General features: G+C 33.4%; 1 protein-coding gene across 1 annotated transcript in view; it reads left to right on the top strand.

Moving 5' to 3' along the window:
* LOC142355294 (dynein regulatory complex protein 11-like) overlaps positions 1-23,143 on the top strand; it is a 33,380-nt gene that overhangs the window by 5,753 nt on the left and 4,484 nt on the right. The window contains exons 2-5 of the mRNA XM_075407504.1: positions 13,263-13,511; positions 14,215-14,387; positions 14,723-14,984; positions 15,800-16,312. Of these exons, the coding sequence (XP_075263619.1) occupies positions 13,263-13,511; positions 14,215-14,387; positions 14,723-14,984; positions 15,800-16,312 (1,197 nt within the window). The remainder of the gene's footprint in view (positions 1-13,262; positions 13,512-14,214; positions 14,388-14,722; positions 14,985-15,799; positions 16,313-23,143) is intronic.

Below are 23,143 nucleotides of genomic sequence, written 5' to 3'. Positions count from 1 at the left end.
ACGCTATTAAGAGACTTAGTGTTCTTCTTCAAAAGTCTACGGTTTTAGGACAACGGTTGCGAAATCGCTTTATTTTTAAATTTAATTGATGTTTTTCTTTCGCTTCGCCGTTCTCTTTATAATCGTGTTGAAGTATTATGGATAACAACAAATTTTAATTGTTTCCTATGAGGTATAAATTAGCCTTCCTAATGGGTTGAGTTTTTACGTTTTGGTTTTAATCAATTCGAAATTGGTTGTTTTCAATAATAAACGTATTTTTGGGCGTTGCCCTTCTTGCTCTTCTTTGTCGACCTGTTACCGTGTTTCATTATTTACAGGTCTCATATATTATTCAATGAATTAAAGGCAAAGTTTTTTTAGTTCGGATTTTATCTGATTCCAAAGTTTTTTTTATATATAGACATCGGGTTTCGGTCGCAATTAATGTTTGCTATTTTCTGATTTTTATGTTTGTCTCGTTCAGTACTCTCAGTAATGGCAGGTCTGATCGGCCCTCTATTTCAGCATTATTTTTTCATTTAGTTGTTTTTTGCACTATGTGAGGTTTTTTGAAAAGTTTCTACATCTTCATTTGGTAGACAATTAAATTGAATCTTGGATGAACGAGGTGGGAACTTTATGTGTGAGCGCACATTAACGATTCTTCTTGCTTTTGACAAAAATTGTAAAGGGTAATGGAGCTGAGTTTTCGTATTAGTTTGGTCATCATTAAGCAAAATTTGGCCAAAAACATAAAAGTGAATCCTCGAAACCTTGATCAATTTCGAAACCTTTCCAATTCAATAGATCTCTTTTTGATGGGTTTTGGAATACTGCCAATCGTGAGTAGTAGTAGGTGAGCAGAGCTGGGGGGGGGGGGGGTAAAAGGATGTACCTATGTATTAACATTAAGTATAGCCTATTTTCGTCCAATTTCCAAAGATGTACCTAAAAAGAGAGTGAGAACAATAGACCTGCCATCTTATCGTAATTACCCAGGGGTAATTATCTTAATTACCCCAGGGAAATGCATCCGCTCTAATGCACTTCAGCTAATCTTATCTACTTAATAAAATTCATCTGCGGAACTTTTACTTTCAAACTTTTCATTTACGCATAACTTTTTCGATTATCAATTTTTTTTAATTTTCGATTATTAATGAAGTTTTGTTTTCAATAATTTCAAATTATCGGAAGTTTTTCGCAAAAGCTTCTTAAAAGTTTTTTTGAAAATTTACATTTTTTTTTCAATTTTTTTTACTCATGATGTGAAAGCATGCAAGAAACCGATTTTTTTGGCATTTTCTTTTGGTAGTTTCTGTTTTTTTTCTCGGTAGTTTCAGTTTCAAAAACCCGAAACCGTTAAAAAAAATGTATATAAAGTTGTTCTAATAATCGGTTGAAATTTTTTCACACAGATTTCAATGAAAATTACTAAAACACAGAAAACCATCACTGAAAATTTTTTTGTTTTTTTTTCGTAGTTTCAGATTCTGAAACGTCAAACTAAAATTTTTTTTTTGGTCGAAAATGAGTACTACAGTACAACTTTAGAGGGTATTTTTTGAAGTGAAGTTCAATGGTTATAATTTCACGGTCAATTATAGATTATGGGTTTGGTTTTTTGTAGTTTTAGTTTCTCAAACCTCAAACTACAAAATAGTTTTATTGAGAATGGTATGCTATATCAACTCTCTATATGTTGTTTTTAAACAAAGCATTTGATAGTGACTTCTTTAACTCCTAGAAGTTACATTTTTTGGTTTTTTCTGAAGTTTCAGCTTCTGAAACCTGAAACCTCAAATTATTTTTTTTGGAACTGTTTGTTACAGTACATCTTTATAGCGTAATTTTTAACGCAGAATCCAATGGGCATAATTTAAAAGTCGTGAAAAGAGGACAAATTTGTTTTTTTCGAAGTTTTAGATTCTGAAACTTGAAACCAAAAAAAGTTTTTGGTAAAAAATACTCAATTCTTGTAAAAAATACCCTATTCTTGAAAAAATGAAAAAACCCATTTCATACCAAAAAATACCAAATTCTTGGCAAAAAATACCCAATTCTTGCCAAAAACACCCAATTTTTGTCCAAAAATAGCCAATCGTTGTCAAAAAATACCCAATTATTGCCACAAATTACCCAATTATTGCCGAAAAACGAAATTGGCAAAATTCCAAAATCTTGAAAAACAAACACTCCATTATTGTGAAAAATGCCCAACTATTGCCAACAGATCCCAGGTCTTGGTGAAAAACACCCAATTCATGGCTCAAAATATCCAATATTTGTCAAAAACACCCAAATGTTACCCAAAAAATATCAAATTGTTGCCAAAAAAAAACAATTCTAGCCCAGGAATATCTGTTTCTAGTCATGAGTTATACAATTCATAGCAAAAATACCCATTTATTACCAAAATCTACAAAATTTTTGCCAAAAATACCTAATTCTTGCGAAAAGGAATCCAGTTCTAGTAAAAATATCCCAATACTTGCCACACAGACACAAGTCTTGCCAAAAATACCCATTTTTACCACAAAATAGCGAAATCTTGTCAAAAAATACTCAAATTGTAACCAAAATATCAAAATTTTATCAAATATTTATCTAAAATATATCAAAAATTAGACAATCTTGCAATCATCCGTTTTTCTCTAATTTCTTATCAACAATCCAATTATTTAGTGACCTTAAAACATCAACTTTTGAGATCATTTTTTGTAAAGACGAATCTTCTCAGGTGATCGATATAGGTTTAATGAGAACAAATATGTCACGAATTTTTTTGCTATTGTACAGAATTAATCGTTAAAAGTTCTATGTCCTACTGACTTTTACGTCATACTATCTTCTCAATTAAGAACAATTACGTGATCATTTTTTGTAAGAGGGCCACTGACCTCTTTGGAACAAAATTTACTCCAGCTACGTCATATGATTGCTGCAATTAGGGATACCTATGTATTGTATGGGGTCACTGAACTCATGTGAACAAGAAATAATCCTTACTACTTACGATATTATTCCTATTTTATCAAAGCATGCACAGCTCACGTGCTTGAGGTCTTACTCATAGTATTGTAATAACTACGTCACTATTGCGTCATAATGATGTCATTTTTTATTGTAGTGCACAAAACAAAAATTCAACTCATTGCGCTTATTTTGGTTCTCTTCAACAACTTAGCTTTAGTTAGACTTTTTCATTTTTTTTCGGAGACAATTTTAATCTCCTTTTCCTAAAAACCTAAGTTTTCAGTTATAAACCTTTCAGTGGAGATTCATCTCTAGGGCATCTTCCTATTTCCCATTCCAGGTAAGTCACCTCTGTTATAGAATATGAAAACAGACCAAAAAAAAAGAATAATGGGCTATTATAATCATCGTACTCATTCGCAAATAGCATTTTATTTCTTCAGAGAGAAAGTTTTTTTCAATATCTGTATTTTCAATTTATTTAGGAGTTCAACCGTCGCCACCTAAAAAAGGCTGGAATAATGAATATCAAATCTGTGAAATTGAACAAAAATCTTAAGGCCCACTTGTTCTTCCCCGATTTCAGTGATGATGTAGCAATTATAAAGCAGAGGAAGACGTGCTTCGGCTGGGTAGCTGAACCTCCATTCTCCATTCCGAGGCAGCTTCTAGTCTTCATTATTGCAATCGAGATTTTGCCAGAAGTCTCTGTTCCATACAAACAGACAACTGTAGACTTCTACGAGAACCACATCGAAAACAAAACTTTACAAGTCTCAGACAACATGGAACTGAGCAGATCAGTCCGTGCACAATTTTGTGATTATGAGTTGTCCTATAGACCAATGTATGAAAATCAATTAGGACTTTTTGAGGAGGAGAGAGAACTTAAATTTCTCTGGTGTGTGTTTGACGAGTATGACAATTTGCAGGAGCAGAAACCTGATCGGGATTGTGACGAGTGGGAAAATGGGTCATTGACAGGGAGTATGATTGCAATTATAGAAGAAGAGAACGCACTTGATCCCAAGCTAGACATCAAAAAATCTGACCAGGCAGTCCCTTTTGCGTGTTTTTCTACAGACACTGGACAAGATGCATTGCAAGAAGTACAGGGAGCATCGAGTGTTGAAAATACTTCAATCAAGTCTGCCAGAACCATCCTTAGTACTGTACTCAATGATTATACAGATTACCAAGATCATATTTTATCTAATGAAGCAAGTGAAAAAACATCTGAAAAAACTTCCCTCAAATCTGAGCAACCAGCGTCTTGTACACAAAAGACTGTCAAGAGAAGGGCTCCTGCTGTCAATAACCCTGGAAGAGTGGGAAGTAAAAATTCAGATGATGATGAAAACGAAGACAGCATGTCCTCCATCGTGCAAATTGAGACGAGCTGTTGAGTTGTATAGTAACTAAAATAACAGGCTCAGAAGTTATTTCTTTGACTGATTATCTGTTTGTATTTCCGGTATAATTTCAGATCCAAAAACTATTATTTTCTGAGGTGACTAATTGACTGTTTAATTTGTAATATTCTCTTTTACACTCGGATTTTACACGCTGAATTTGATGTATGCTTTTGAATTGATACTTTGATAATATAATTTTTTTGAGTTTTACAAATGCATTTTCGAAATTAACTTTTATTTAAAGTTCAATTTTGAATTAAAATTTATGTCAAAAAATGCCTGTTTTTGTAATATCTGTTTTTTTTCTCAAAAATGGCGGTTAAAGACGAAAAAGGCTGGTTTTCATAATGTTTTTTCAAAAACGAGGGTTTTTTGGCTTCTGCAGATACTGGATGATGCAAAGCGATTACAGTGATAATTTCGAAGCAAACTCCAGCAGCAATTCTTCCCATCAGAATATTGCAATAAGCGTGCTGCCTTTGATAATAGATTACCAGGTCATTTAAAAGAAGAATTTTTGTCAGGAAATTTTAGAAATACTTACTCATACAAATCTTTAAGTATAGTATTTACAGTTTTTTTAAAAAAAAAAAGTTGAAAACCTTTTGCATAATTTTTACTGTTTTGAAAAAAATGTTCTTTTACTATCCCATTTTTATCAAAAAAGTTTTGAATTGAATCATTTTTTTAAATGAAAATCTTTTTTACTAAAATGATTTTTTTAAAAAAATTGTTGTGTTTTACACACTGTTTTTAAACAAAAATGTAAATCTTGATGTTTTTTTATCTTTTATTTTCCTTTTTTTCTGTTTTTTAATTTTTTTATGTAAAATTTTAAAATTTTTTTTTCGAAAAATTTTGTTTTATTAAAAAAAATTTCTTTCAAAGATGCCGTTTTTTACATAAGGTTTTTAACAAAAAATGCAACTTGTGTTGTTTTTTACTTTTTATTTTTCCTTTTTTTCTGTTTTTGAATTTTTTTATGTAAAATTTTAAAATTTTTTTTTCGAAAAATTTTGTTTTATTAAAAAAAATTTCTTTCAAAAATGCCGTTTTTTACATAAGGTTTTTAACAAAAAATGCAACTTGTGTTGTTTTTTGCTTTTTATTTTTCCTTTTTTCTGTTTTTCAACTTTTTTATGTAAAAATTTAAATTTAATTAATTTTTTTTTGAAAAAACAAAGTTTTACTAGAATAATTTTCCTTTCAAAAATGCCGTTTTTTACATAAGGTTTTAAACAAAAAATGCAACTTGTGTTGTTTTTTATTTTTTTATTTTTCGTTTTTTTCTGTTTTTGAATTTTTTTATGTAATATTTAAAAATTTTTTTTTCGAAAAATTTTGTTTTACTAAAAAAATTTCTTTCAAAAATACCGTTTTTTACATAAGGTTTTTAACAAAAAATGCAACTTGTGTTTTTTTTTAATTTTTCTATTTTTCCTTTTTTCTGTTTTTCAATTTTCTAATGTAAAATATGAAATTTAATTAATTTACTTTTTGAAAAAACAAGTTTTACTAGAATATTTTTTTTCTCAAAAAAGCCGTTTTTTACATAAGGTTTTTAACAAAAAATGCAACTTGTGTTGTTTTTTTATTTTTCTATTTTTCCTTTTTTTTCTGCTTTCGAATTTTTTTATGTAAAATTTAATTTTTTTTAAACAAACAAGTTTTACTAGAATAATTTTTCTTTCAAAAATGCCGTTTTTTACAGAAGGTTTTTGACAAAAAAAGCAATTTGTAATGTTTTTTGTTTTTCTATTTTTCCTTTTTTCTGTTTTTGAAGTTTTTTATGTAAAAAGTTTAATTTAAATAATTTATTTTTGCAAAAACAAGTTTTACTAGAATAATTTATCTTTCAAAAATGTCGTTTTTTACATAAAGTTTTTACCAAAAAATGCTATTTTTGATTTTTTCTTTTCTATTTTTTCAGTTTTTGAATTTTTTTAAAAATTTTTTATTGAATTATTTCTTTTTCTTAAAAAATGTTGTTTTCTAAAACATTATTTTTCAAAAATGACGTTTTTTACATTTTGTATTTAACAAAAAATGTGAATTTTGTTGTTTTTTACTTTTCTGTTTCTCCTTTTTTCAGTTTTAGAAGTTTTTTTTGTAAAATGTTTAATTTAAATTTTTTTTTTGAAAAAATATTGTTTTAGTAAAACAATTTTTTTCCAAATGTCGTTTTTCGCATAATATTTTCAACAAAAAATGTAAGTTTGATGTTTTTTCTTATTCTATTTTTCAATTTTTCACCTCTTGATGTTTTTTGCAATTTCTTTATCAAAGCAGAAAATTGTAAAAATCAATGTATTACAATTTTTACAAAAATCAATTATTTTTTACAATTATTTATTACAAAATAATACACTTATTAATAAAATTTGCACAAGTCTATAACAAATCAAGCTTTTGATGACAAGCATATTTGTTTTAATTTTTCATTTTAAACAATTACATTTATATTGATATCATGTTCTTCTTGAGAAATTCCGATTTGTTCATCGTCTCATGATAAACATACTTCAGAGTAAACCCCGGGGTACCGGTGTCGCGTGGTGACAATTACTGGCTTCAAGCATTCCTAGCGTGCATCTCTGGATGTTGTTCGGAAATAAAAGATCGTTGATCGCGGTTCTGCCGCGAGGCGCGCTCTGCGCGCCCAACGATCTTTTTTTTCCAAACAACATCCAGAGATGCACGCTAGGGATGCTTGAAGCCAGTAATTGTCACCACGCGACACTGGTACCCCGGGGTTTACTCTGAAGTATGTTTATCATGAGACGATGAATAAATCGGAATTTCTCAAAAAGAACATGATATCAATAAAAATGTAATTGTTTAAAATGAAAAATTAAAACAAATATGCTTGTCATCAAAAGCTTGATTTGTTATAGACTTCTGCAAATTTTATTAATAAGTGTATTAATTTGTAATAAATAATTGTAATAAATAATTGATTTTTGTAAAAATTGTAATACATTGATTTTTACAATTTTCTGCTTTGATAAAGAAATTGCAAAAAACATCAAGAGCTGAAAAATTGAAAAATAGAATAAGAAAAAACGTCAAACTTACATTTTTTGTTGAAAATATAATGCGAAAAACGACATTTTGAAAATAATTGTTTTACTAAAACAATATTTTTTCAAAAAAAAAATTTAAATTAAAAATTTTACAAAAAAAACTTCCAAAACTGAAAAAAGGAAAAACAGAAAAGTAAAAAACAACAAAATTCACATTTTTTGTTAAATACAAAATGTAAAAAACGTCATTTTTGAAAAAATAGTGTTTTAGAAAACAACTTTTTTTAAGAAAAAGAAATAATTCAATAAAAAATTTTTAAAAAAATTCAAAAGCTGAAAAAGTAGAAAAATAAAAAACAAAAATAGCATTTTTTGGTTAAAACTTTATGTAAAAAAAGACATTTTTGAAAGATAAATTATTCTAGTAATACTTGTTCTAGTAAAAATTCGAAAGCAGAAAAAAAAGGAAAGATAGAAAAATAAAAAAACAACACAAGTTGCATTTTTTGTTAAAAACCTTATGTAAAAGACGGCTTTTTTGAGAGAAAAATTATTCTAGTAAAACTTGTTTTTTTGCAAAAAGGAAATTAATTAAATTTCATTTTTTACATTAAAAAATTGAAAAACAGAAAAAAGTAAAAATAGAAAAATAAAAAAACAACACAAGTTGCATTTTTCTTAAAAACCTTATGTAAAAAACGGTATTTTTGAAAGAAATTTTTTTAGTAAAATAAAATTTTTCGAAAAAAAATTTTTTAAATATTACATAAAAAAATTCAAAAACAAAAAAAAAGGAAAAATAAAAAAAATAAAAAACAACACAAGTTGCATTTTTTGTTTAAAACCTTATGTAAAAAACGGCATTTTTGAAAGAAAAATTATTCTAGTAAAACTTTGCTTTTTCAAAAAAAAGTTACTTAAATTTAAATTTTTACAAAAAAAAATTCAAAAACAGAAAAAAAGTTAAAATAAAAAATAAAGAAACATCAAGATTTACATTTTTGTTTAAAAACTGTGTAAAACACAACAATTTTTAAAAAAATCATTATAGTAAAAAAGATTTTCATTTAAAAAAATGATTCAATTCAAAACTTCACATTAAAAAATTTAAAGAACTGACAAATGGAAAAATGGAAAGAGAAACCTTTTGTAAAAAAAAACGAATTTTTTCAAAACAGTAAAAATTATGCAAAAGGTTTTCAACTTTTTTTTAAAAAAAAACTGTAAATACTATACTTAAAGGTTTGTATGAGTAACTATTTCTAAAAATTCCTGACAAAACCTCTTCTTTTTAATGACCAGGTAATCTATTATCAAAGGCAGCACGCTTATTGCTATATTCTGATGGGAAGAATTGCTGCTGGAGTTTGCTTCGAAATTATCACTGTAATCGCTTTGCATCATCCAGTATCAGCTGCCGGGAGTTCATTGCAGAAGCCAAAAAAACCCGCGTTTTTGAGAAAACATTATGAAAACCAGCCCTTTTCGTCTTTAACCGCCATTTTTGAGAAAAAAAACAGATATTACAAAAACAGGCATTTTTTGACATAAATTTTAATTCAAAATTGAACTTTAAATAAAAGTTAATTTCGAAAATGCATTTGTAAAACTCAAATAAATTATATTATCAAAGTATCAATTCAAAAGCATACATCAAATTCAGCGTGTAAAATCCGAGTGTAAAAGAGAATATTACAAATTAAACAGTCAATTAGTCACCTCAGAAAATAATAGTTTTTGGATCTGAAATTATACCGGAATTACAAACAGATAATCAGTCAAAGAAATAACTTCTGAGCCTGTTATTTTAGTTACTATACAACTCAACAGCTCGTCTCAATTTGCACGATGGAGGACATGCTGTCTTCGTTTTCATCATCATCTGAATTTTTACTTCCCACTCTTCCAGGGTTATTGACAGCAGGAGCCCTTCTCTTGACAGTCTTTTGTGTACAAGACGCTGGTTGCTCAGATTTGAGGGAAGTTTTTTCAGATATTTTTTCACTTGCATCATTAGATAAAATATGATCTTGGTAATCTGTATAATCATTGAGTACAGTACTAAGGATGGTTCTGGCAGACTTGAGTGAAGTATTTTCAACACTCGATGCTCCCTGTACTTCTTTCAATGCATCTTGTCCAGTGTCTGTAGAAAAACACGCAAAAGGGACTGCCTGGTCAGATTTTTTGATGTCTAGCTTGGGATCAAGTGCGTTCTCTTCTTCTATAATTGCAATCATACTCCCTGTCAATGACCCATTTTCCCACTCGTCACAATCCCGATCAGGTTTCTGCTCCTGCAAATTGTCATACTCGTCAGACACACACCAGAGAAATTTAAGTTCTCTCTCCTCCTCAAAAAATCCTAATTGATTTTCATACATTGGTCTATAGGACAACTCATAATCACAAAATTGTGCACGGACTGATCTGCTCAGTTCCATGTTGTCTGAGACTTGTAAAGTTTTGTTTTCGATGTGGTTCTCGTAGAAGTCTACAGTTGTCTGTTTGTATGGAACAGAGACTTCTGGCAAAATCTCGATTGCAATAATGAAGACTAGAAGCTGCCTCGGAATGGAGAATGGAGGTTCAGCTACCCAGCCGAAGCACGTCTTCCTCTGCTTTATAATTGCTACATCATCATTGAAATCGGGGAAGAACAAGTGGGCCTTAAGATTTTTGTTCAATTTCACAGATTTGATATTCATTATTCCAGCCTTTTTTAGGTGGCGACGGTTGAACTCCTAAATAAATTGAAAATACAGATATTGAAAAAAACTTTCTCTCTGAAGAAATAAAATGCTATTTGCGAATGAGTACGATGATTATAATAGCCCATTATTCTTTTTTTTGGTCTGTTTTCATATTCTATAACAGAGGTGACTTACCTGGAATGGGAAATAGGAAGATGCCCTAGAGATGAATCTCCACTGAAAGGTTTATAACTGAAAACTTAGGTTTTTAGGAAAAGGAGATTAAAATTGTCTCCGAAAAAAAATGAAAAAGTCTAACTAAAGCTAAGTTGTTGAAGAGAACCAAAATAAGCGCAATGAGTTGAATTTTTGTTTTGTGCACTACAATAAAAAATGACATCATTATGACGCAATAGTGAGGTAATTATTACAATACTATGAGTAAGACCTCAAGCATGTGAGCTGTGCATGCTTTGACAAAATAGGAATAATATCGTAAGTAGTAAGGGTTATTTTTTGTTCACATGAGTTCAGTGACCCCATACAATACATAGGTATCCCTAATTGCAGCAATCATATGACGTAACTGGAGTAAATTTTGTTTCAAAGATGTCAGTGGCCCTCTTACAAAAAATGATCACGTAATTGTTCTTAATTGAGAAGATAGTATGACGTAAAACTCAGTAGGAAGTAGTACTTTTAACGATTAATTCTGTACAATAGCAAAAAAATTCGTGACAAATTTGTACTCATTAAACCTATATCGATCACCTGAGAAGATTCGTCTGTACAAAAGATGATCTCAAAAGTTGATGTTTTAAGGTCACTAAATAATTGGATTGTTGATAAGAAATTAGAGAAAAACGGATGATTGCAAGATTGTCTAATTTTTGATATATTTTAGATAAATATTTGATAAAATTTTGTTATTTTGGTTACAATTTGAGTATTTTTTGACAAGATTTTGCTAATTTGTGGTAAAAATGGGTATTTTTGGCAAGACTTGTGTCTGTGTGGCAAGTATTGGTTTATTTTTACTAGAACTGGGTTCCTTTTCGCAGGAATTAAGTATTTTTGGCAAAAATTTTGTAGATTTTGGTAATAAATGGGTATTTTTGCTATGAATTGTATAACTCATGACTAGAAACAGATATTCCTGGGCTAGAATTGTTTTTTTTTGGCAACAGTTTGATATTTTTTGGGTAACATTTGGGTGTTTTTGACAAATATTGGATATTTTGAGCCATGAATTGGGTGTTTTTCACCAAGACCTGGGATCTGTTGGCAATAGTTGGGCATTTTTCACAATAATGGAGTGTTTGTTTTTCAAGATTTTAGAATTTTGCCAATTTGGTTTTTCGGCAATAATTCGGTAATTTGTGGCAACAATTGGGTATTTTTTGACAACGATTGGCTATTTTTGGACAAGAATTGGGTGTTTTTGGCAAGAATTGTGTATTTTTTGCCAAGAATTTGGTATTTTTTGGTATGAAATTGGTTTTTTCATTTTTTCAAGAATAGGGTATTTTTTACAAGAATTGAATATTTTTTACCAAAAACTTTTTTTGGTTTCAAGTTTCAGAATCCAAAACTTCAAAAAAAAAACAAATTTGTCCTCTTTTCACGACTTTTAAATTAAGCCCATTGGATTCTGCGTTAAAAATTACGCTATAAAGATGTACTGTAACAAACAGTTCCAAAAAAAATAATTTGAGGTTTCAGGTTTCAGAAGCTGAAACTTCAGAAAAAACCAAAAAATGTAACTTCTAGGAGTTAAAGAAGTCACTATCAAATGCTTTGTTTAAAAACAACATATAGAGAGTTGATATAGCATACCATTCTCAATAAAACTATTTTGTAGTTTGAGGTTTGAGAAACTAAAACTACAAAAAACCCAAACCCATAATCTATAATTGACTGTGAAATTACCACCATTGAACTTCACTTCGAAAAATACCCTCTAAAGTTTTACTGTAGTATACATTTTCGACCAAAAAAAAATTTTTAGTTTGACGTTTCAGAATCTGAAACTACGAAAAAAAAACAAAAAAATTTTCAGTGATGGTTTTCTCTGTTTTAGTATTTTTCTTTGAAATCTGTGTGAAAAAATTTCAACCGATTATTAGAACAACTTTATATACAATTTTTTTTAACGGTTTCGGGTTTTTGAAACTGAAACTACCGAGGAAAAAAAACAGAAACTACCAAAAGAAAATGCCAAAAAATCGGTTTCTTGCATGCTTTCACATCATGAGTAAAAAAAAATTGAAAAAAAAATTTAAATTTTCAAAAAAGCTTTTAAGAAGCTTTTGCGAAAAACTTCCAATAATTTGAAATTATTGAAAACAAAACTTCATTAATAATCGAAAATTAAAAAAAAATTGATAATCGAAAAAGTTATGCGTAAATGAAAAGTTTGAAAGTAAAAGTTCCGCAGATGAATTTTATTAAGTAGATAAGATTAGCTGAAGTGCATTAGAGCGGATGCATTTCCCTGGGGTAATTAAGATAATTACCCCTGGGTAATTACGATAAGATGACAGGTCTATTGTTCTCACTCTCTTTTTAGGTACATCTTTGGAAATTGGACGAAAATAGGCTATACCTAATGTTAATACATAGGTACATCCTTTTACCCCCCCAGCTCTGCTCACCTACTACTACTATCGTGCTTTTTTTATGGGAAATGCATCGGTGCGCAAAAATGAGTTAACAAAAAGAAACCTTTGAGCATGTGTTTCCGTACCTCGAAATGTGGGTCGGAGCGTTGAAGTACGTGTCTATGTCAGCCGATGCGCGTCAATGTAAATGCGAATTTATGTGGTGTGATTCCAATTTCGGCAAAATTTTAGTGCAGATGAATTACATGCTAGTTGTGTTGGTTTCGTTCCTTTTTTTTATAACGAACCAACTTTCATAAATTTCATTACTGAAGTCAATAATTTTGTATTATAGCAACTGAAATGCCACACAAAAGTCGGTTAAGATTCAACTAAAGTGATAATTATTTCAGTTTTGTAATTACAGCAGACTAATTTATGAAGCAAGTTTCTGATGCCTAAAAATGCATGCTGTTTGATAAAGAGCTGTTATTTTTGGTTATTGCTACCTAAATGCCTAAATTCCCATGAATCTCATAGGCTGGGATCTGTAATAGTGATGTTATGTTTCAGGTGAAGTATATCCAAATATTCCGCAAACTGGAGCAGTGCTATGACCAGGTAGTGCACCCCCAGAAGCGAATTCTGCTGAGACACTTGCTGGATGGAGTGACTGGACGAGTGCTGGAATTGAAAAACGAACTAGTTGGGTTGGAGTTCCACGAAGTGACGTACCTGGACGATATCCTACAGGACATGAAGTTAACCCCTGCTGACTTGGAGATGCCTATCCCCAAATACTACACCCTGGAAAGAACTAAGGTCTCTACATCGCTGTTAGAAGGTTGAGCGAGAACACCCTAGTGTAAATTGTGAATAAGATAAGCTTGACAAGAAGCTCTACTTGTTTAACGTATACTTGGATAGAGAAATGAAGCCTTGAGGAACAAGAGAGAACGTGAGAATGGGTTAAAAGAGATGCCCAAGTTCGAGAGCTTAAGATCAGTTGGTGTAAATGGGCAGCCCACCAGGCTTGCAAGTAAGAGATGCTGGTTCGAATCCAGTACTGGTCTTTTTTCACAGTAGTTTGCACCTGCTTGGACCCCCTAACAATCGCCCTTGTCCTAACTGTACGCTTCGATAGACTTACAGATTATAAAAGGATGCCAATCTTAAAAAGTTATTATTGTTAGTATTGCTCGCTCTTTCGAAATTTTTGAAGATGAATTTAAAGGCCATACGAAAAATGAAAATATGGATAATCTTTGAGCAGTAAACCCAAACGAAGAGAATGAACCCTTTGGTAATTTGACATCATATAGAATAAAATGTTGTTGGATAAATTTATGCTCGCTAATTGTATCGATTGTTTTCTTTGTTGGTACTCAACACTTGTTGTTTACTTAAGTGATAAAACATTTTGGCTTAACTCCCATCATAATCTTTCTGATGAAATTTCAGATTCGAAACAAGTGAAGCTCAATTTGAAATTGTCTCAACTTGTAGGTCTGTGTTGTAATTGTAGGTGCTGCGTGAGCGTGAGAAGATGCTGAGTAGTATTCTGGCTAGGATTGGGGCGGGGGAGGCTAAGGAGGGGGACGAGTACAAGATGTCTATCTCGGATGCCATCCAGGTCCTACAGGTGCACGAGAGGGCCAGACAGGGCAGACTCAGGGCTAAATTCATGCGAGAGATCAGGTACACGTCACAAGTGTCATTAGATTTTTTTAAAAAAAAACTTAAATGAGCGCATCATTCATTCGTTTTACTATTAATTCCTCCTTACAAATTAAATTTCTTTGGAAGTAATATTTAAGTTAATTGTTCCATTTAGTCTTATTTCCCGTCATTCTTTTCAATGTCTTGTTTTGAATATTTTGTAGATTCAAGGCCTGCACCTGGGATCATTTATTTGGCAACGTTCAATATTTATGGATTTTTTTCTATGAACATTTTGAAATAGTTTAGTCCAGCTAGTAATTCAGCGACGGTTCATGCTGGTTACACTGGCTTTCGGACAACATAATTTTTAGACAACAAGAAGAGAAAGAGAACGAGGCAGCAGCGAGAGGAGTGCCCACTCTGGACCCAGAGGTGGCTGCCATCCGGGTGCAGAAGGTGTGGAAGGGATTCGCAGCTAGGAAGAGGGTGAGGAGGGAGAGGGAGGAGGAGATGATGTTCATCCACATGATACCTGCCCCTGAGCCACCATACAAGAACACAGCACAGTACTCTGCATTGAGGAATGAGGACAAACGAAGGACTACACAGGAGACCAATGAACAGGAGTATCAGGTGGGAAAACTTCACTTTTATTCAATAGTTCATTTGATAAAAATTTCTTTTTCGTCTTTAGAGTGTCTTAAGTGATTTGCTGGGTCTGCACAAAAACATGATTAGTCTTTTACGTTAAATCTTTTTGATTGATTATTATATTTCAATTTGATTGAAATAGAAAGTATGAATAATACGCAACTGAATTGTATATTATTGATGTATAAAATATTTACAATCGGAGTTCAAGTGTTTGCAGTGTGTAATGAGTTAAGAAATCTAAGAAAATTTCCCGCGTTGTTGTCCTCTCAGGTTGAGGTTGCGGGTCAAAATAACCTCTGATCATATTTCTTGCATCTCAATTTCCAGACTTCTTTTCCAGACTTCTTTTGCTCTTCGTACCTCGAAGTTGATCTGATCTGAAGTAATTTTGTTTCTATACCTTAACTTCCTTCTGTTCCAGGGTGAAGTTAGCGATCCCAGACCCCTTTGACGTTATGGCGCTACCTTGGTTATACTGAGAAATTGGATGGTTTTAAATGCAAAGAAGCTCATGCTTTCTGCAGTGAACAGTTAAGAGAGTCAAAGTTTGCTTGAAGGGAAAAAATTCAGCTTCTGTTTTAATTCGAAAAACAGGTTTTGCGAGAAAAAAGAAATATGAAACATAAATAGCCAACATCTAGTTTAGCTCTACATTAGACACTAATATCGAATTGTGCGAAGTAAGTGCAGTAAATGGTTTATAGACTTAGGTTATCTTGTAATATGTTAAAATATAGCCGCCGAACTATGGCTATATGTGGTATGTAGTTTGTGTATGATTGCTGTTTGCGTAGAATGCGAGAATCTCTATCAAGCAGAAGATTCGGGAGGTGGAAGGACCAGACATGAAAGAAACACTCCAAGAGAGCATCCGGGAGTGGTTTATTGAGACCAGAGACGCCACTGGAAAATTCCCAGACTTCCCAGAGGAAGACGAGGGTGGATCCCTCAAAATATTCCAGGAAAAGGATCCTGCTGAGCTGGCCAAGGAACTGGAGGAGAAAGAGGAGGGCGGGGACAAGAAGAAAGGGAAAAAGGGGAAGAAAAGTGGGAAGAAAGACAAGAAGGAGAAGAAAGGAAAGAAGGGTAAAAAGGGGAAGAAGGGGAAAGGGGGAGATGATGATGAGGAAGAGGCGGGATTCAAGATGGCGGAGAGTAAGTTTCTGCCGAATGTGAAGGAGGCATCGAATGACTATGATGCAGTTTGGAAGACTAGAGATGAGAGTCTCAACTTCAGTCAGAAGCACGACATTGAACTGATCAAAGAGGATAAGCGGAAGGAGGTCGAAGAGGAGATCCGAATTCAGGTGAAGCTAAACTCTTTCTATTGATTGACTTAATATGACTGTTTTACTAGTTTTTAGGCTTAAGCTGAAGCATAATTTTTCGCCTCAAACGTTATTGTTACTTCTCTAAATTGAACAGTCGACAATTAAGCTGTTTGACAGTCATGCCAGATTAGATAAAGTTTTTGACCTCACATGTTTTATTTGGATACAAGTGTAATAAAGCGCCTTTAAGTTTGAATAATTGCTTAAGTAGAGTTTTAAGTAACCACAATTATACCGAATGCGAAATAGAACAGATATTTTCTCCAGTGTCGGGACAAAATACCCAATGTAAATACAGAGTGCTAATTTGTAATCGGATTAATGAACGAAAACATCAAAGGGAAAACGGCATTGGGTATTTTGGCATTGGGTATTTTTTCATGCTGTAGAATTTTATATTTTTGTCGTTAGAACGCTTCTAGCTGGGGACTGGCTAGCGCCCAAAACTCTATCAAAATTCCGAAAGATTTGTTTGGTGGTTCCTCTTGTTGTAGGGAGTGTACGGTGTTGTCCCCAAAAAATGTTGCTCTCTCGGCTGCTTGAAAACTTCAACTCTGGATAATTGAATTAATAATCAAAATATGTAAAACCAGCAACAAGTAATGTTATAGCCAGAAACAGTTAATTGAGTAAATTCGACAATCAAAATGAATTTTTCTATCAAAACTAATTAATGGTTCACAGTGAATCAAACCAACTCAATCACTCTCTCCGCAAGTATCCACCAATCCGTACTTTACTTCCTATCCCTGATAACTAAAATAAATTCTGCCTCCCAGTAGCTATGTTACTGGCCAGAAACTTATAATCTTCACAGCCAACAATTTTGAATAACTTTGCAGTATCACACACTGCAACTGCGAAACTATGTTATTTCGCAAAGAACTCACTAAACAACTACAATTTTCTCACTCTGAGAAACAACTGCTCCACTTGAGCTTTCTCTTAATTTCGACTAACAAACCGCTGTTTCTCAGCCTCATCATTCTTTCTCTCAGGCTCGCTCTCTCGCGTCTAATGGTTTTTCTCGTGCTTGAGGGTACTCAACCTTATCAGTTTTTTATCAGCAAAACGTAACGTGTCGTTTCTTTTGGAACATTTTGACCTAACATATAAGCGTAATAGTGGGCGTAGAATATTGGCCATGCGCTGTAGTTTATCTAAAGTAAATGTTTGCTTAAGATGACCGGAGTTCCATGGTTTACGTGTTTTACTAATTTCAGGATTCACAAGAAATCATGTGATATGTCACTTAATATTCATAAATGCAAGCTAGTTTTTATGTTTTTACAGCTATGGATATGTTTGATTAGTCCTAAGGATGCTTTGCTTCCCTGTGTGATGTTTCAACGTCTGTTTTCAACCATTTTTGAACAAATCTCCTTATGATCACAATAGTGGAAAAATCAAGGAAACTTTAGATCTTTTTGCATTTTTCTTTGTAGAATAGTCGTCAGCGTTAATACCTTTGAACTGAGCAATAACTGAGTTGCTTTCTGAACTTTTAAATGTGGTTTTGGGTAGAAGTTTTGACTCTGGTAAAAGCATTCCTTTTTTCGCGAGAGTACATAAAACAATTCAATTATCGCCTCTTTTTTTGTTTTAAAAGTGAAATAAAACAGCTTTGGATTGGCGGAAAAAGCTCGCTCTTTTTCGCAATGTATATGCAATTGTCCAAAGAGTCACCAATTAAAATTTGAGGTCAATCGGGCCTGAGGAAGTAGGGTTTTCAGGACTTGCGGGGTGGTCGCAAAAATGTGGACGCTTGGTTTTGTAACTCTTGAGTTTCTTTCTATCAGAAATTCTTCCAAACCGCCCCTGTGCTCCTTTGGACTGATTATTCTATTCTCTAGAACAATTCAGGGCAATAATTAATCCCATCTCAAACATCGAACTCACTTCATAGCTCTATATTTCCACTAAAAATTCTCTTTTGCAATCTTTTTGTTCTTTTAAACCTCCAATACTTCAGTTACCGCTCTTTCCTGACAACAATGATTTCCTCCACTGTGTACTTACCAAAACTATTGTAGTGAAACTTTTTTCGAGCTCTGATTTTAACTAGACACTTTGATTTAACCGTAAATCCCCTGATGAATTCAACCTGACTGACAAAATTTGAATATAAGAACTCAAACCAAAAAATGCGTTAATTCCCAAAGTATCTGCCAATTTTATCTTACAAATACAAATACACTACTGAATAATACTCTCACTAGTTCACCTCCAATGGGATTCAAAACACTATTGCAATAAAAAGCTAACACTTTTTCAAATCGTTTTCTTTTCCTTTTCATTTCTACATGCATGTCCCTTCAACCATCCTTTTCTTTTACTTAATTTAATATGGTTTCAAGCTTGTTTGATTGTTGTGCACAAAATCCGAACACTTGCTGAACTACTCTATAAAAGTATCAGTTTTTAACGATTAAAAGTCTCTAACTTAAATTGCTCATGTCTTCTTCCTTTGTTTACTCATCAAATATGCTCAAGATCGGACTCGAAACTTTGCAAATTAATTAGTATTTCAAAAGCCAAGAGTCTCTCTTAACTGGGGGTTAAGGACCCCTGATTTATCAATTCCACACCTCTCCCTGCTAGACTATTATTCTCCCGAATAATAAAAAATCCATTGTTCATTTAGGACTAGCACACCCTCTCCTTTGCACAGAGCGTTTTTCAGTAAAATAGTGAACCTAAGTTAGTGTGAACCATTTAAATAGAGCTCCAAGTAAATGAAAGTTAGGAAATGCCCAGAGCACCGATTAGTGGTTAGATAATAACTAGAAGATATAAGCATGATCATATATATGAGTCCCTCAGTCAACCAATCGTTTTGAACACAAAAACTGGCCAAAAACAAGCTCACAATCACAATAATCCTGTACAAAGAACCCAAACTCTGTCTAATCCTAACCCAATTCCGAACATTGCAATCAAACAGGCCATATTTTTCCAATAGTTTTTTTTTCTTTAGAGCATATGCACTTCAGTATTAACAGCAGATTTGTTGATTCCATTATGAGCTTCTAATTTAATGTACGGCATACGAACTCACATTCGTAAGAGCAGCATCGTCAGATCACAATTACTTGCTCTCACATCAGACAGTTCAACTTTACCGACTTTGTCAACGCTTCTTTCTTCCTCCGATGCTTGAAGGGATGACCGCCTCCATTCTCATTCTTTGACTTTTTCTTTCGCTTGCGCCAAACTTCTCTGGACGACTGATACTTCAATTTCAGTTTGTTCAACTTCTCTTTCCTACCGATTATTTGTTTTCCAAACAACAGGATGCACAACTCAGGGTTCTCCAATTCCAGACTTCTCTGATCGTCACTCCCCCTCAACAAGCTCGGAGAAGAACTACACGACACCTCCCCCTTATATTTAACTGTCTTTTCTTGGCCGGATAAGCCTATCGACAACTGATTCCAATCAGTTTCAATTGCTTTCTTGACTTCGAAATCCGAGGACTGTTTCTGTTCATTATCTCGCTTCGAAAAAGAACTCTTGAAGTTTACTGGCACTACATTCTCTTCGAAATCAAATGCACAAGCGTTTCCTCCAACAATGGCGGCAACGTTTGAGTCATAATTTTTTTTTGTCTGTTTCCACAATTGCGCATTCTTCCTAGATCCTGGTGAAAAAATTTTTGCCAAATTTTGCTGGTGTAGTCAATTTTTCTTCTTTGCTGAATTCTGGAAATCCATCCGGTTGCTTCACAATACGCATCGTCTGTTGGAAAGGTTACAAAATTTGCGTGTAATTTTTCACATTTATCTTCAGATGAAGTTCGTGTCAAACTAAGGTGTTCAGTGTGCTGCGACCCAATACTGGCTTTACCCTGTCGTGAACTCTTGTCAATCAAATTAAATTGTCACGAAATATAACTTCTGTTGCTGTGTCCGGACTACCTTTTTGAGCAAAATTAAAATGTGGCATAGCTGTTTCTCCAACATCTATCCATTTACCAAAGTATGGCATGCAAGGACCGGACGTGATGTATTCAGAGGCTATCAACCCTTTAGAGCACTGTTTTCCAACTGTTTTTGGTAGTCAACTCAAACGATATAGAGTTAATATGCCGCTCATAAATGTTTTGAAAGACCACATCGTCGTCCATGTATTAAAATTTGTTTTCATCGTCGCTATCGAAGAAGCTGTCGTCATCGCTAAAATCGTCTTCACTTAAATTTGCATCGTCCTCCACCTCACTGTCATTAATTTCCTCGAGTGCTTCACTTCTCATTTCTACAGATTTCAAGTTTTTACCAATGTCCCACCGTGCAATACATCGATCTATCATTTCCTTGAACCGTTCATCTTCAGATTTAGTCTTTGTCGTAATCTGCTCCTCCGTTTCTCCGTCAGATCGAAAGTTTCGACTGCCACCAATGACGCTTGAATCAGCAACAGTCTCCACACCGGACGAACTGTCAGTCAACTCTATAGTCCTGCCTTGATTTCCGACTCTGACAATCGGCTTCTCGTCAAGCACTGCTTTTACTCCGAAACCTACAGCTTTTATGGCAGACCAACGTTTAGTCGAAGAAATCTTTGCTGTTTTTTGTACATCACTGATTCGACAATAATATCGGTTTTCACTTGAACGTCTTTCATTTTGTCTGATTTTGGTGTCCGCTCTTGGAGCGGTAACTCCTCTCTGTCAACAACGTCACTTAGAAAAACTGGTCTGTCAATTTCATACTTTAAAGCTGCTTTCTCGTTTTCCTCTTTCTCTATCAAGTATCTCTCAAACGCGTCCTCATAAAATTGTGGATTATTGGACAGTCTGGACAGGAAAGAAGTACAAAGTCCAGGCACGATTTCTTCGATCGGTTTTCCAAAATCCACGCGGCAAATAATTTAAAGCATCACGAGCCCAACCACACAACTTTTCTGGTAGAAACCTCTTCACCTCTTCTTCTGACCACATGAAAGCTTCACAAACATCTAAGTAATACTCACGCCAGTCGTACCAAACTTCATATCCAGACGAAGGAAACTGTTTTATTAATCCGAAACCTGACATTGTTCTCCGAATTGCTTCACTTTACTCTGAATGCTCCTCTGAGGTTTCAATTTCTGTTGCTATACTTCTCGGTTCTTCTTCTCGTCTCTGTTTGAGTAAGCTCTTCAATCTATCTGCTCGGGTGCTTCCACCACTACGCTGAGTTAGGATCCTCGTCCCGAGAAAAATCACTGACCGTCTTCCAAAATTACCCTCTCCTGGAAATATCTGTCTCTGTTGCTCAAATTCTCTCGATCTCCTCCGTTCCACAAATCTTGTAATCTCGTTCTGACTATCGTCAAGGTGTTCCTCGACTTGATCTGCGTCGGAAGTCGCCAGCTTTGAGCACTTGTTGCAAGTCTATCAGAACTCTCTCTTCACACTCGTATTCAAATCTTCTGAATAACTCGCTTTTTAACAAGAGAGCCCACCCAGGAGCGCCACTGTAGAATTTTGGATAAGCGGAAGGAGGTCGAAGAGGAGATCCGAATTCAGGTGAAGCTAAACTCTTTCTATTGATTGACTTAATATGACTGTTTTACTAGTTTTTAGGCTTAAGCTGAAGCATAATTTTTCGCCTCAAACGTTATTGTTACTTCTCTAAATTGAACAGTCGACAATTAAGCTGTTTGACAGTCATGCCAGATTAGATAAAGTTTTTGACCTCACATGTTTTATTTGGATACAAGTGTAATAAAGCGCCTTTAAGTTTGAATAATTGCTTAAGTAGAGTTTTAAGTAACCACAATTATACCGAATGCGAAACAGAACAGATATTTTCTCCAGTGTCGGGACAAAATACCCAATGTAAATAAATACAGAGTGCTAATTTGTAATCGGAATAATGAACGAAAACATCAAAGGGAAAAGGGCATTGGGTATTTTGGCATTGGGTATTTTTTCATGCTGTAGAATTTTATATTTTTGTCGTTAGAACGCTTCTAGCTGGGGACTGGCTAGCGCCCAAAACTCTATCAAAATTCCGAAAGATTTGTTTGGTGGTTCCTCTTGTTGTAGGGAGTGTACGGTGTTGTCCCCAAAAAATGTTGCTCTCTCGGCTGCTTGAAAACTTCAACTCTGGATAATTGAATTAATAATCAAAATATGTAATACCAGCAACAAGTAATGTTATAGCCAGAAACAGTTAATTGAGTAAATTCAACAATCAAAATGAATTTTTCTATCAAAACTAATTAATGGTTCACAGTGAATCAAACCAACTCAATCACTCTCTCCGCAAGTATCCACCAATCCGTACTTTACTTCCTATCCCTGATAACTAAAATAAATTTTGCCTCCCAGTAGCTATGTTAGCGGCCAGCAACTTATAATCTTCACAGCCAACAATTTTGAATAACTTTGCAGTATCACACACTGCAACTGCGAAACTATGTTCTTTCGCAAAGAGCCCACTAAACAACTACAATTTTCTCTCTGAGAAACAACTGCTCCACTTGATTTTTCTCTTAATTTCGACTAACAAACCGTTGTTTTTCAGCCTCATCAGTCTTTTTCTCAGGCTCGCTCCCTCGCGTCTAATGGTTTTTCTTGTGCTTGAGGGTACTCAACCTTATCAGTTTTTTATCAGCAAAATGTAACGTGTCGTTTCATTTCGAACGTTTTGACCTAACATAAAAACGTGTTAGTGGGCGTAGAATATTGGCCATCTAAAGTAAAGGTTTGCTTAAGATGACCGGAGTTCCATGGTTTACTTGTTTTACTAATTTCAGGATTCACAAGAAATCATGTGCTATGTCACTTAATATTTATAAATGCAAGCTAGCTTTTTATGT

Source organism: Convolutriloba macropyga, unplaced genomic scaffold (genome assembly GCF_964194025.1).
Source record: "Convolutriloba macropyga unplaced genomic scaffold, txConMacr16.3 SCAFFOLD_428, whole genome shotgun sequence".
NCBI classification, from domain to species: Eukaryota; Metazoa; Xenacoelomorpha; order Acoela; family Convolutidae; genus Convolutriloba; species Convolutriloba macropyga.
This window is presented reverse-complemented; position numbering and strand designations above follow the sequence as displayed.